This window comes from Pan troglodytes, chromosome 2 (genome assembly GCF_028858775.2).
Source record: "Pan troglodytes isolate AG18354 chromosome 2, NHGRI_mPanTro3-v2.0_pri, whole genome shotgun sequence".
Taxonomy (NCBI): Eukaryota; Metazoa; Chordata; class Mammalia; order Primates; family Hominidae; genus Pan; species Pan troglodytes.
Window position 1 is genome coordinate 37,810,330 of NC_086015.1, and position 15,321 is coordinate 37,825,650.

At 41.4% G+C, this 15,321-nt stretch overlaps 1 protein-coding gene and 1 long non-coding RNA gene across 3 annotated transcripts in view; one reads left to right on the top strand and one right to left on the bottom strand.

Annotated features, from left to right (window-relative positions):
* Positions 1 to 566: 566 nt before the first annotated feature.
* Positions 567 to 1,555, bottom strand: LOC134809552 (uncharacterized). Its single transcript, XR_010155567.1, has 2 exons — positions 1,429 to 1,555; positions 567 to 1,274 (listed from the first exon to the last, which is right to left on the bottom strand). It is a non-coding gene; the product is annotated as an uncharacterized LOC134809552 (long non-coding RNA).
* PDCD6IP (programmed cell death 6 interacting protein) overlaps positions 1,137 to 15,321 on the top strand; it is a 72,121-nt gene continuing 57,936 nt past the window's right edge. For both annotated transcript variants that reach the window (XM_009445119.5, XM_001169561.8), the window contains exon 1: positions 1,137 to 2,204. In XM_009445119.5, coding sequence (XP_009443394.1) covers positions 1,996 to 2,204 — 209 coding nt within the window. In that variant the 5' untranslated portion in view covers positions 1,137 to 1,995. The remainder of the gene's footprint in view (positions 2,205 to 15,321) is intronic.

A 15,321-nucleotide genomic window follows, 5' to 3' on the forward strand; every position in this document is an offset into this window, starting at 1 on the left:
CTGTAATCCCAGCACTTTGGGAGGCTAAAGCGGGTGGATCACTTGAGGCCAGGAGTTCGAGACCAGCCGGGCCAACATCGCGAAATCCAGTCTCTATTAAAAATACAAAAATTAGCCAGGCATGCGGTGTGCACCTGTAGTCCCAGCTACTCAGGAGGCTGAGGCAGGAGAATAGCTTGAACCTGGGAGGTGGAGGTTGCAGTGGGCTGAGATTGTGCCACTGCACTCCAGCCTGGGTGACAGAGTGAGACTCTTTCTAAAAAAAAAAAAATTGTGGTAAAATAAACTTTTACTATGATGAAAGTAGTCTATGTGCTGCAAAAGTTACAATGAAAAAGATAGGCAAACACAAAGAAAAAAATACACATTTCCACTTCCAAAGATTACCAATACTAACACCTTAGGGTATAAGCCCACTATTTTTTTAGTTGTACATAAATACATATATGTGCATTTTTAAACCAAAATGAGATGCTGTAACATACTATTTCGTGACTTGCTCTTTTCAGTTAATGATCTTTTCCATGGCAATACAGTTCTATTTTATCCAATACTCAGTCCATCTACATTCATATTTCTTTAATGGTCCTGAAAATGCATTTTATAGACAGTCTGTTCAAACCAGGATCCAATTCAAACTGTTATGTCCCTTAAATTTCTTTTCATAAAGCAGTTGCTTTTATCATGACAAATTGTTGAAGAGATGGGCCAGTTATCCTGCAGAATGTTTCACCTTCTGGATCTGTCTAGTTACTTCCTCTGGCATCATTTAGTTTGTTCATCTATCTGTTGTATTTTTTATAAACTGTGTTAGATGCAAAGGCTTGACAGATTCAAGTTAAATATTTTTGCCTGGAATATACCATGATGATACTGTATACTACATCCCATCAAAAGACAAACTATCCGATTGAGCTACAACGTGGCCTTTAAAAAATGTAAATTGTAAGTGTATATAGCTTCCTCTGCATTTATTATACAATACTAAACAAATTCTTCAACTTGGACAACAAGTTTCTGAATGATTTGATGCCTGCTTACTCATCCAACTTTATTCCATCCCATTCTATTTGTTTTTAAAGGTCTTGTCACATGTTTCGTTTCTAGTCCTGAAACATGGTTAAGTGCTTGCCTCCTAGGGCCTCTGCCGCAGGCTTTTGGTTTGGAGGCTCTCCTTTGCCACTCCACCCCTCTCCACTCTTCTCCTCTTCTGATATCAAGCATCTTCTCAAATTACAGGTGTCGTTTTTAATTTATTTAAAATTTTATTCTTTCTACAAAACAGCAACCAGAGACACAGGTTCATTTTCAGTTCACCTACTCGGAGAAAACCTACTTTATCTTATTTAAATTAGGGTCCTCCAAGCGATCTTAACATCTCCTAAATCCCAAGCACCCTGTTTTTTTCCTGATACTTTTTCCGTTTACCTTAAGGTCTGTGTCAACCTGACAGTAAGCTGCACGATGGCAGGGGTCTTGCCTACTAGGTTCCCTGTGCACTCCGTACCTGTGCACAGCAGCCCGTCAACAGTAGTTGAATAAACATCATAGGTCACAATAACCCTGGGACTGCCTCCTGGGGAGGTAGCCGCAAACTCTCGCAGGTGGCAGTGACAGGAGTACTTCTCCAGGGGGTTGTTCGAGTGGAGGAATACTCTTACGTGAAAGTGCTCAGTACACCACTGCGGCAGGAAGGAGGAAGGGAAGAATTCCAGATGGGGAGAAAGTAATATTTTGCAGCACAGTACAGGGTAAACTGGGTCCAGGTGGGCGTAGCCGCCGCTACACCTTCACGTGACCGCGGACTGCTTAAGGACCCCGCAGCCAGTGCGCCTGCGCTGGAGCTCCCGGAAGTTGCCGGACCCGGAACGCAGGCGGAGCGCAAGTCCGTCAGCCAGTCAGTCCGCCAGTCCGCCAGCCCGGTACCTCTCTCTCCTCGGCCCTGGTAAGCTGTCCGCGGTCTGTTTGGCCCGAACGGCGGCGGAGGCGCTGATCATGGCGACATTCATCTCGGTGCAGCTGAAAAAGACCTCAGAGGTGGACCTGGCCAAGCCGCTGGTGAAGTTCATCCAGCAGACTTACCCGAGCGGCGGGGAAGAGCAGGCCCAGTACTGCCGCGCGGCGGAGGAGCTCAGCAAGCTGCGCCGCGCCGCAGTCGGTCGCCCGCTGGACAAGCACGAGGGCGCGCTCGAGACGCTCCTGAGGTGGGCGCGGGGCTGGGAGTGGGTAGGTTGTCTGCCAGCCGTCCCTCGCCGCTCCTCTTCCTGTCTCCCCCCCTTCCTTCAATCCTGTAACCTGGGCCGAGCGGCCCCGTCCCGGCCTGACCAGGCGCGTAGGTGTGGTCTGCATTCTTTGCTGGTGAGCAGGACCCGCCCTGCAGGCCCCGCCCTGCAGGCCCGCTGTGACTGCCCGCTTGTCCTGCCTGCACGTCTGCTCTAGCCCTTGGTCGGCGAGGGCTCCGTGGATCAGATACCTGGGAGCAGCTGTCTGCCCTGTACTGATCTCTTTTGCCACATTTACTTAGAACTAGTTTTCACTTTTTTGGGTCTCTAACTGAAGCTTCCCCTTTCGCCCCATTTTTCCATCACTGTCTTTCTTGGGCCACATTTTGATTTCATAATAGTAGTTGCTTGAAGGCAGTGGGGGAAGTGGGGGAATTGGGACACTGGACCAAATGTCTGATCAGCTCATCACATTGTCTACATGAAATGGACCGTCTTCCTCAGTTCAAAATAATCAAATGATGGATGGAGAATTCTGAAAGTTAGGAGCTACAACTATTTGAAATAAAACTCTAGTTACATAGTAGAACCGTTCAAGGTAGGTTGTTTAAAAGCAGTTTGTTCACAAACAGGTATATACACAGTAGAGTAAATTTGTTATTTTAGCAAACGCTTATTTAGCTCATGCTGATTTAGTGAGGGTTCCTTTCATGATACTTAATAGTTATAAGAACATTTTTTACGATTTTATAGTGAAACATTTCTTTTGCCTACCTTGTTAATCTCGTTTTCTCCGTATAGTATATTCTGCTTGTTTCACAGGAGAATCACAATTGTATTCCAATCCAAGTAGCAGAAACCCAGGCTAAACTAGCTTGAGCTAAGAAAAGACTTATTCTGCCGGGCGCGGTGGCTCACGCCTGTAATCCCAGCACTTTGGGAGGCCGAGGCGGGCGGATCACGAGGTCAGGAGATCGACACCATCCTGGCTAGCACGGTGAAACCCCATCTCTACTAAAAATACCAAAAATTAGCCGGGCGTGGTGGCGGGCGCCTGTAGTCCCAGCTACTCGGGAGGCCGAGGCAGGAGAATGTTGTGAACCCGGGAGACGGAGCTTGCAGTGAGCCGAGATCGCGCCACTGCACTCCAGCCTGGGCGACAGAGTGAGACTCCATCTCAAAAAAAAAAAAAAAAAAAAAAAAAAAAAAAAGTAAGACTTATTCTGCTAACTGAAAAGTCTAGGGATATTCCTTCCTTAGCTTTAGGTATCACTGGAGATCGTCTTGCCTCCGTGATGCTTCCCTCGAAAGCTTTGTTCATGTATTGAGAGGGATGGCTGTAGTGTAATAACAATCGTCCGCAACACTCAGTATCTTACAGAAGGGAGTGCTTTTCTCCTTAGCTCTGGTGGAAGTCCATGGGAGGCTCCTGGGTTTGTTTGCACCCATTTATGATGGTGGGAAATGGGCTAAGTTAATTGCCCTTATCTGAGTCATCCAGCCGGTTTAATTTCTCCTTACCCCATGGATCAAAGCAAGATGAGTCCGGACTGGGGAAGGGTTGGTTCTCCGAAGGAAGGGGTACTGAATAGATTGCTCAGAGGAATTAAGACCCCTTGGTGTCAAATTTTAGAGCTACAACTGTTGGGCTGCAAGGATCATTAGTCTAATAGCATAAGCATTTTTTTTTAAAGTTAACCTAGAAATACTTAGCCATTCTTTAGAATTAACATAATTAAACAATTTCAAGGTAATTTTTATGTAGGCATGAATAGCATTCAGTGAGGATTTTCCATTAGTAATATTAAGAAAACATAGTTGTGGTATAATGAACCCTGTGATAAAAATCTTGTTGAATATATCAAATTTGGTTCCAGCCCTCAGATTTGGGGTCTTCAGAAGCACTTGGTGCATGGGTTTTAAGCTAACAGACATGGGAGGTTGGTGGATAATGGTTTGGATACGGTTCTCCTGTCAACTTTAAAACTTAATTCATTTGTTCCTTCCTTTATTCTTTTTACCAGACTTAAATGTGTGAACTGTTCCTAGGTAGTGGACCTGTTGTAGATATAGTCTCTTTGAAACTAACCATGTTTCTTTAGTCACCTCTGTATAATCCCCTCCTGCCACATTAATTCAACAAATATTAAGTATTTTCACTTTTTGGGCTTCTAGAGGGGTTAGGATAAGCTTGGAGATATTACTAAAGTTTATAATGGAGGTAGGTACAAAAGTTTTGTAGGTATATATGCTGTAAAATTAGATGTGAATCAGTTGTGTGATGTTCATTCAAATCCGGCAGAATATCTTATTTTTAATAATTATGTTTGGATAATTGTGTAAACTCAACATTAATTTTTTAACTTAATGAACTTTTAAACTAATGAACTTTGAAAAACAGAGTTTAAACTAATTCCTAAATAATTGAAGCCAGCTTGATAAGTCCTGATATGCAGCTCCATATATTGCTCCAGTGATAGACTTGTTTTCTTATTACTAACTTGTAGGTGTTGTATTAAAATTTCCTAAAATATACATTTATGCATATTATAATAATGAGAATGAGTACTTAAAAACTCATTTGTTCTGGGTGTGGTAGCATGCACTCATAATTCCAGCTGAGGCAGAAGGATCACTAGAGCCCACGAGTTGGAGACCAGCCTGAACTACATACTGAGACGCTGTCTCAAAACAAAACAAAACAACAACAACAAAAAACCCTTTTATATGATACTTCTTCCTTTATAAAGTGGCTTTTACTAAAAATTGATTAGACCTTGGTAAATGATGACCTAGGGTGATCAAATGGGAACCCTGCTGGTTTTTTATTTTTTATTTTGTATTTTATTTGAAGCTCCAGATATACCATTTACCAGCATTGTGTAATTTCTTTTGTGGTGATCAGTTTCTTTAGAGAGAAAGCTTCTAGTCTTCCATGAAAAAGTCTGCTTATCAGCTTTCTAAATTTTATCCTGGAGAATGGAGGTTGGGGATCTTAACAATCATGTATGCAGTCTATCAGGTACATCTATTTTTAGTATGACACCTGCATTAGGGTTAGGTTCATTTCTATGTGGTAGATCCCAAATTATCTGAGTTAAGATTTTATTTTGTAAAAAGTTGGCAGGTAGGTAGTTCTGGTAGCCCAGGGCTGGTGTAGTGGTTCTGTGGAGTTAATTGGGGCTCAGATTCCTTTCAGCTTTCTGTTGTTTGAAACCTAGAATATTGTTCTCAGGTCCAGGTTGCAATCATATCCAAGTTCCAGGTAGTAGGATGGAGAAAGGCACGGGGCTCGCCCTTTAGGGTGTTTCCTGGCAACTGTTCCACAACACCCTGCCTATATGTTACCGGCCATTTTGTGTGTCCTTCTGATAGGATGCTAGGAAAAGGAATTTTCATTATGAGCAGCTGTATACTCAGCTAAAGGGACACAGTTTTGTTAATAAGGAATAGGATAGACTGATAATGATGTAGTCAATTAGCACTCCCTACCCCACTTAGCAGTGCTTGATCTCCACTTTAGTTGTATTTGATATCTCTGACATCTTTTTCTTTTTTCTTTTTTTTTTTTTTTGAGGTGGAGTTTTGCTCTTGTTGCCCAGGCTGGAGTGCAGTGGCATGATCTCGGCTCACCACAACCTCTGCCTCTCGGGTTCAAACGATTCTCCTGCCTCAGCCTCCTGAGTAGCTGGGATTTACAGGCATGAACCACTCTGCCTGGCTAATTTTGTATTTTTGGTAGAGACGGGATTTCTCCATGTTGGTCAGGCTGGTCTGGAACTCCTGACCTCGGGTGATCCACCCGCCTCGGCCTCCCAAAGTGCTGGGATTACAGGCTGTGCCCGGCCAATCTCTGACATTTTTTTGAGAGTGAACCTACCTTCAGAGTAGAGGATCTGGGAGCCTGAAGTTTTCTTTGAAGGATTTTCAACCATACCTTCTCGTTCCAGCCTCACATTGAACTACCTTCAGAGGTACCTCATGTTTCTTAATTCAGATCCTTTTCTGGCTTCTCTGGCATGATTTGGCTTCTGCTTTGGCTCCCTTCCCTCTTAGCCAGTTAGATTTTGGCTTTCTCTTTTTCATTCACTTTTCACCTTTTAGTAAATTTTGTTGAAACCTCTTATATCCTGTGTGTCATTTCCCATTCTTTTTGTCCATGTTCATGTACATCTTTTACATTTTTAAATTCTTGTTTTAGTGGGTTTTGGCGGGGAGCAAAGAAGGATGTTTATTCAGATTTATTTGTTTAACTGTAAGAGGACCTTGTTTGCATTTTCAGCTCTCCACAGTGCTTGTAACAATTTACATTCTCATCAGCAGGTATATGGGAGTACTTTATTCTTCCATATCCTTGCTAATACTTACTGATTAATAATTTAATTTGTTGCTTTTTGCTAAACTGATGGGTGAGAGATAGTACCTTTAGTTTGCATTCCTCTTATTTTACTGAGGTTGAACAGTTTTTGTTTACTGGCCACTTTGTTTCTTTTTCTGTGATTGCTTGTTCTTTTCTTTTGCCCATTTTCTATTGAGTTGTTTTTTCCTTACTAATTTGTAGGAGTTGTAGCATTTTCTGGATATTTATACTTTTTTCATTAGGTATGTTGCAAAAATCTTCCAATCTGTTTCTTGTCTCTCAACTGTGTTTATTCTATCTTTTGTCACATGGAAGTTCTCCCAAAATGTTGTCATCTCATAATCTATAGTTAACATTTTTTTTCTTATTCCTAATGTTGTGCATGTGTTATGTGTGATTTTCCTCCCTCAGATTTGCCAAAGGTTTGGAGCCACCTTTTCTTTGTTTAAAACCAAGGCTTTTTGGTTGGTTTTCTGCCCTTGTCATTCATTTTTTAAAAAAATGTTCTTTGTTCCTTTTTTCTATCTTTTTGTATTGATTGGTTAGTTTTCCATCTTTTTGGTTTTTCTAATATATTTTAGGACTGTGTATTTTTTTCTCAGTCTGTATTGGTTGCATCCTACTGTCTTTTTCATTTGTAAAATGAAGTTGATGGAATACTCTTTTAATTTCTGAAATATTTTCTACATGGTAGTGTTTTATAGATCAGTAAAGAAAATGTTCTGTTTTACTTCATAACTGTTGTTTGGATTCTTGTTGTTGGTTTGGTGGTGAACATACTCTTTGCAGAACTTTTCCTTGTCCCACGGCCATGAAAATTTAGGCTTGCAAACGGTTTGAAGGGTGAGTAAAGCAGGGTTTTATTGGGTGAAAAGGAAGAAAAGGGGGAAACAGGAACTCTCACAAAGCTAGAGTCCCAGTTAGAGCACGTCCTGCCTGCAGCTTGAATCTCAGGTTCCGCACAGGGAGAGGAGGGGCCAGTCTCCTCCCTATGGAACTTCCCAAGGCTCCACCTTAGTGAACAGGCTGGTTGGAGTTTCTCCAGGGACCCCCTCCCACCTGGCTGTCTCAAAATATTGAGATAATATTAGCACAATGACGTTGCTACAATTTGTTAACCAAATACTAATGGAGAGTCTGTGTGAACCATACTGTAGGAGACAATGTGGAGGATATAAAGATATACTTGGTCCCTGGTCTCAAGGAATATCTGTAATTGGCAGACCTTTTTGGCTCCGTAATTTTATTCCGCATAGGTGAATAAACATATGGGAAGATTTAAAATCTGATTTGTTTTTCTGTGTTTTGTCTTTTCTGGTGTTTAGTAAATCTTATCAGGACTATCATCATTCTGTGTATCTGTAAGAAGAATCTTCTGAGGTGCTTTACACAGGAGGTTTAAGCCCACACAGCTATCTTTATGGCAGAACTGGACTAAGATCCTGACCTCTTGATTCCCCAGCTAGTTACTTTTTGCCATACTCTCTGCTGCAGTAGTGCTTGATTAATGATTTTTCATGTGTTAAATTGGGTGAAGAAAGAAGTGTGAAAATAAAGTTCACAAAGAATCTATGAACTCCAGCCAATATCTCTGGCCCAGCTCTTCTGATTCTCTTGTTTCATCCTCTAGTTGGTGGTCTGGAGTTGCACATCCCTAAATACAGATTGCAGCTGAATAGGGTTGTGTGAATTAGCATTGCAGTATTATTTTGGCCATGTGGATTGGTTGTTCTTGATCCCCACACCTTCCCCTTAAATTAAAAAATTCTTTTCCGGCCGGGTGCGGTGGCTCATGCCTGTAATCCCAGCACTTTGGGAGGCTGAGGCGGGTGGATCACGAGGTCAGGAGTTCGAGATTAGCCTGGCCAAAATGGTGAAACCCTGTCTCTACTAAAAATACAAAAAATTAGCCGGTCATGGTGGCGGGTGCCTGTAATCGCAGCTGCTCGGGAGGCTGAGGCAGAGAATTGCTTGAACCCGGAAGGTGGAGGTTGTAGTGAGCCGAGATCACACCACTGCACTGTAGCCTGGGCGACAGAGTGAGATTCTGTCTCAAAAAAGAAAAAAAAAAATTTTTTTTTTCCTTTTTAAAAATTAAATATAGAATTTAATCTTTATTTAAAAATTTTAACATTTTTGTTTTTTTAAGACAGGGCCTTGGCTCAGTTGCTCAGCTGCCCAGGCTGGAGTACAGTGGCGCCACAATAGCCTACTGCAGCCTCGATCTCCTGGGCTCAAGCAATCCTACTTCAACCTCCCAAGTGGGTGCATACTACCATACCTGGCTAATTATTAAATTTTTAGTAGAGAGGAGGTCTTGCTGTGTTGCCCAGGCTGGTCTTGAACTCCTGAACTCAAGCAGTCCTCCTGTCTTGGCCTCCCAAGTGCTGGGATTACAGGTGTGAGCCACCATACCTGGCCAATTTTTTTTTTTTTAAAACTAGAATTTATTTTTTTGTTTTTTGAGATGGAGTCTCACTCAGTCGCCCAGGCTGGAGTGCAGTGGCGCGATCTTGGCTCACTGCAAGCTCCACCTCCCAGGTTCACGCCATTCTCCTGCCTCAGCCTACCATGTAGCTGGGACTACAGGCGCCCACCACTACGCCCGGCTGATTTTTTTGTGTTTTTAGTAGAGACGGGGTTTCACCGTGTTAGCCAGGATGGTGTCGATCTCCTGACCTTGTGATCCGCCTGTCTCGACCTCCCAAAGTGCTGGGATTACAGGCGTGTGCCACCGTGCCCAGCCTAAACTAGAATTTCTAATGGGAATTTGTCCTGTACCTATTTGTGGTATTTCAAAGAAATGTATTTATTTCCTAGTTTCTTTTTCCCCATGAGAGTTTTAAGTTGAGTTATTATATATTTGTGCCAAACTGGTTGAGTTTTATAAAATACTGGAGAACATATATAAGTACTTCTCCATTGTTGCAAAACAGTAATCTATAACTACCATCTGTCATACATGTACTCCTGTGTGTCCAGGAACTATTTTAAGCACTTCATATACAGTACCATTTATTCCTCACACTTAAAGGAGGTATTATTACTCTTTAGGAAAGGTTCAGAGAAATTGAATAATTTTTTCATGATCACATAGCTAAGAGTTGGGATTCAAACTCAGGGCTATCTGACTTGAAAGACTGTGACATTATACCTTTTAAATATATTTGGGATTTTATAGTTTTGGTTAAAAAAATTCGCTTATTTCTAAAATAGAATCTATGAAGACACCATTTTTTTTGCACCATTATTTTCCACAATGTGCTAGTTTTTGCCAACTCCCTGGCTTAGCATACTGGCTTTCCCTGTGCCTACTTATACAAAACTTGCAGCCTAGGTCTACTTTGTTAGAGATACATCCTAGGCTAGAGTCTGCTGCTATAGTAAAGTGTACTTAAATGTTAAAGAGAAGGGTGTGGTAGATTCTCTTGTTTCTGTGGATTCCCTATCTAGAGAACTTTGATGCTTGTGATCTGGGCTGAACTATGAGGGATAATACCTTGTGGAATTATATTGAAGGAGTAGCTTATGGTAGTTGGATCTCCTGGAACAGATTTTGTTCGTGGTAACTGCAGTTAGCAATGGCTGCTTTCTTTTGTAAAGCATTTGTTGATCTCTCTCATTTTGTTGGGGTTTTCTCCATGCTGATCAGACATTGTTGATTTCCAGTGATTGCCCTCCTGTTGTACTTTTATTTCAACTTCTATAATCTGTCCTAAGATAGCCATTTTACTTTGAGGGTTTCATCACATAGCTTCTAATCATTCAGTTACAGGATATAAATGCCCTGTTTCCCCCATAAAGCTCAGGTTTTGTTAGTTGGCCTCAAAAACTTTGGGGTGAAGAGAATGGGTATAAAAATTTTAGTGCATTCAGTTTAGCCATTCTTCTTTTCCTCACCCATTTGCAGAGGAAGTAACCTCATTTCCTACTACTCCCTTCCTTGTTTACTTTATAGCAAGGGTCAGCAAAATAAGGCCTGCTCAGCTGCCTGTTTTTGTATGGCCTATGGGCACCACTCCAGTGGGTTAGCATTGTGAGTGTTGGAGAACTAGCTTAGCTGTTTGCCTCTGTTCCATTCTCCCCTTTGCTTCTAGCTCCTGTCACCCTGGCCAGTGGCCATGCTTTATTGCTGCCCAGACTTACTGTGGTGCTGCCTACACCAGAGTAAATATTCTGCTTGGCGTTGGCTTGGCACTAAATGGTAGACTCTCAGTCTGGAAATTGGTGACTCAGCAAATTATCTCACCTACAGCCAGCTGGGGCAGGTGCCCACAGTAGACTCTCCCTGAGAATTTTGGTCTCATTGGGGTAGAGTAAAACTGACCATGTTGGTCACTCCTCCTGTCTCCCCATGGCTCCTCTCCATCAGACAGGTACTTTTTCTTTGGAGAATGTCTCCAGGATGGCACCTGGGCAGCCGTGTGCCACAATTTTGGGATGGCCCAACCTAGGCAAAAAAGGTACAGGGCGGGGCAGGGGTTTTTCCTCTTGTTATATAAGTAGTTACATACTTATTATATGCTTGATTTAGCCTTTTTCCCAGCAGAGTCTAGAATATTACTGTTCAGAAAAAGTTTGCCAGTCCTGGCTTTATAGCCATATTGGCCTCCTTGCTGTGCCAAGCACACCTTTAGGCGTGGTTGCCTCAGACCTTTAGCACTTGCTGTTCCCTTCTTATGGGCTTGTTCTTTGATAGCTCCTGTTCATTCACAAACCAGAATTTTAGGTTTTATTTTTCAGAGATAGAAGAAAACTTTGCATTTTACTGATTCATTTGCTTGGGGCTAGCAACAAAACAGAGAGCAAATAGATCTAGTCTTTGCTTTCATGGAATTTAGAATCCTTTGAGAGAAAAGACAATAAACATAATCCCACCAATAATATATCACAAATAGTGTTAAATCCTATGAAGAAAATGTTCAGGGACCTGAGAGATTATAAATGGAGGGGCAACTAATTTTAAAAAGGGGTTACATTGACTGTATTTTTTTGAGACAAGATTTCACGCCATGGCCCATCCTGGAGTACAGTGGTGGGATCACAGCTCACTTCAGCCTTGACCTCCTGGGCTCAAGTGATCCTCCCACCTTATCCCGCTGCATAGTCCCTTTGGGGGACTGTAGGCCCACCACCACACCTGGCTGACGTGTGTATGTATGTGTAGAGATGAGGTCTCACTATGTGCCCAGGGTGGTCTCAAACCCCTAGGCTCAGGTGATCCTCCTACCTCAGCCTCCCAAAGTGTTGGGATTACAGGCATGAGCCACAGCGCCTGGCCTAGATTAACTTTATCACTTCTCCTGCCACCGTGGACTCCATTGATCCGTGCTAGCATCATCTCTTGACTGGATTACTACGGTAGCTTCCTAACTGATCTCTCTACTTCTGCTCGTGCACACCTGCAGTCAGTTTTCTACACAACAGTCATGGTGACTGTATGAAAATAAGTCATATTGCTGTTTTGTCCAAACCTTTTGATGATTCACCCTCTTACACTATATAGTAAAACTCAGAAGTCTTACAGTTGCACTCAAGGCATCATTACTTCTTTGACTTCATCACTTACTATTTTCTCCCTTGCTCACTCTATGATCATATTGGTCTCCTTGCCATGCCAGATACATTCTTAAGTACCCTCTTGTCCCAGGGTATTGGCACTTGATTTTCCCTAGATTGGAAATTCTCAGATATCTGCTTGGCTCACCTCATCACCTTTTTCATGCCTTTTATGGTCATGCTGTTTTAGAGTTAAAACTTTTTTTCATGTAGTCAAATGACCATGTTATTTAAAACGACAACCTTCTTACCTCTCCTCATATATTCACTTTATTCCTCTTGTCTCTTTATTCTCCATGGCACTTACCACTGTCTTCTATATAATATTTTTGCTTTTTTGTCTTCCCCTCTAAAAGCTTCACAAGAGCACAGATTTTTAGATGTTTACTGCTAAATTCTTAATGTCCTAAAACTGTTTGGTGCATAGTAAGCTCTTAGTATATATTTGTTGAATGAATGAATGAGGAAAACTTTCTTTGATAACAATGTCAGCCTAGACAATAGTGAGAAATGGTGGTAAAAAGAGTGAAGGCCCTGAGCAAGGAGAGCATATAATTTAGTGACTCGAATGTATAGTGAATATCCTGAGATGAGGCTGGAGAGTTGGATGATAGCCATATCCTGTAAGACCTTCAGCATTTTTGGATGTAATTTTAAGTGTAATGGGAATCCACCAAAGGGTTTCAGTACTTAATACTTCAGAGTTTATTTCCTGAGTACAAAGATATTCTCCTATATAACCATTGTACAACTTTCAAAGTCAGGAAGTTGGCATTGATTCATTATTACCATTTAATCCGTAGAATTCATTCAAATATTGCTGATTTTCCTAATATTATTTACAGGTTCAGGATCTAATCTAGAATCATGCAGTGCATTTAATTGTTACGTCTGTTTAATCTCCTTCAATCTGGACCAGTTCTTCAGTTTTTCTCGTCTTTCATGACCTTGACATTTTTGAAGAGTACAGGCTAATTACTTTTTAGAATTTTCCTCAATAAAGGCTTGTCTCATTTTCTTGTGATTTCTGCATTTTTGCATAGGATACCAGCGAAGCCTTGTGATGCTGTGTTCTTTCTAGTGCATATCAGGAAAAATAAGATGTGGATTTGTTCTGTAGTGGTAATGTTTATTTTTATTGCTTGGTTAAGATGGTGTTTGCCAGGTTTCTTGACCTTACAGTTAATAAGCATGTTGTACTAATTAGTAAATATTTTGTGGGGAGATACTTTGGGACTATGTAATATCCTGTTTCATTACACACTTTTCATTATTTTATCATTTATTGATGAATCTTACCAGAATTAGATATTATACTCTGAAAGGTACCAAATGGTAATTTTTCTAATTTCATCTAGACTATGGTACCGTAGGATAGAGTTTTCCCTATTCACCTGTTTATTTACCTCCGAATGGTGGTCTTTTCCTCAATGGGCTCTTATTTTTTACTGTTATTTTATTTAGATTGGTTCAGTGCTTAGCCATTGGGAGCCCCTTAAAGCTACCTCCTGTGCCCTTTTGACAAGTCCTCATCATTTTTTGAGCACTTCCTTAACTTTCTGGCATAGCAAGATGTTTTAGACTTGAATATTGAATTTTTTCAGTCTCAGCCCTTGAGTCAGCCATTTCTCTAAGGAGCACTTGGCTCCTTTTAATGCAAAAGATTATCTGGGCAGTAGGTGTGCTTATTGCTACTGTGAAGTGTTACTGCTTATAGGCCCTCTTAGCATATACATTTAGGAAATACATAGTTACACTTTATACGTGTTTTTATTTCTCTCTGCTACCTTTAAAAAATGAGTTAAAAACTAGCTGGGTGTGGTGACATGCACCTGTAGTCCTGGCAACTCAGGGGCTGAAGTGGGCAGATTGCTTGAGCCTGGGAGTTCAAGGTTACCATGTACTGTGATTGTGCTACTGTACTGCAGCCTGGGCAACAGAATGATACCCTGTCTGTAAACAAACAAAAAAAGTTCACATTGATATCTCCAGTTCCAGTTTAAAACTGTGGAGTTATTCTAACCTTCTGCCTTCTCATGTTTGTGGATTTTTTTTTTTTTTTTTTTTGAGACAGGGTCTTGCCCAGGCTGGAGTACAGTGGCGCTGTCTTGGCCCACTGCAGCCATGACCTCCAGATCAAGTGATCCTCCCACCTCAGCCTCATGAGTAGCTGGGACCACAGGTGTGCGCCACCATGCCTGGCTAATGTTTGTATTTTTAGTAGAGACAGGGTTTCGCTGTGTTTCCTAGGCTGGTCTCGAACTCTGGGCTCAAGTGATCCACCCGCCTCAGCCTCCCAGAGTGCTAGGATTACAGGTGTGATCCGCTGTGCCTGGCCCTTTCAGGTATTTGTATCTCTGACCTTGAGAAACTTGGCTTCCATTATCTTCAATGTATTTACTTAATTGGATAGTTTTTCCTGTTTATAACCAAACTCATAGCCATGCCAGCCAAAAGCTTGGTCTCATATGTTGCCCACTCCTGCTGAAAATTTGCCCCCAGAAATAATCATTACAAAAATACCCCTGATGAAGGGGTGGGGGAAGTATAAGGGAAAAAGGAAAGGAGGAAAGATTAGAGGCCAGTTAGAAAGCTTGGCCTGACCCTTTTCTCCTCCTTTCCCTGCCAGACTTGCTGACTGACAGCTCACCCTGATGGGGGGAAGACTGCTTTATATTTTGTGATCATTCTGGCTGCTATGCAGAAAACAGGTCGGAAAGAATGAGAAAGGAGATGGAGAGGTTGTCTAGGAAACTTTTGGATTTCTAGCTGAAAGACAGTGGTAGCTTTGATGTGCTGTGTGGCAGTGCTGGAGACAGATAGAGATGGGCTTACCCAAAACATTTAAAAGTCGGTAAACCTGTTTTTAATTGGCAGTTTACCAGAGATACTAATTTGTCTAATGGATACAAACTTATTTATTTTAGTAAGAAATAGTATTTTTAAGAAATATTTTGGTTTTCAGAGCAGATGTTAGTTTGCTTTTAGCCAATAACAGTTGATAAATATTTTTCTGTGGTCGTGGGTATGAGTTTTTGTTCATAGTTTTTCACTGCATGTATTTTTTAAGCTTCTGGTTTACGTATTAAAAAACTTTTTTTCATATAAAATAGCTGCTCAAAGTAAGCATGAATAATTTTTGTATCATTTTAAACCAGTTGTAATTACATAAATGCATGT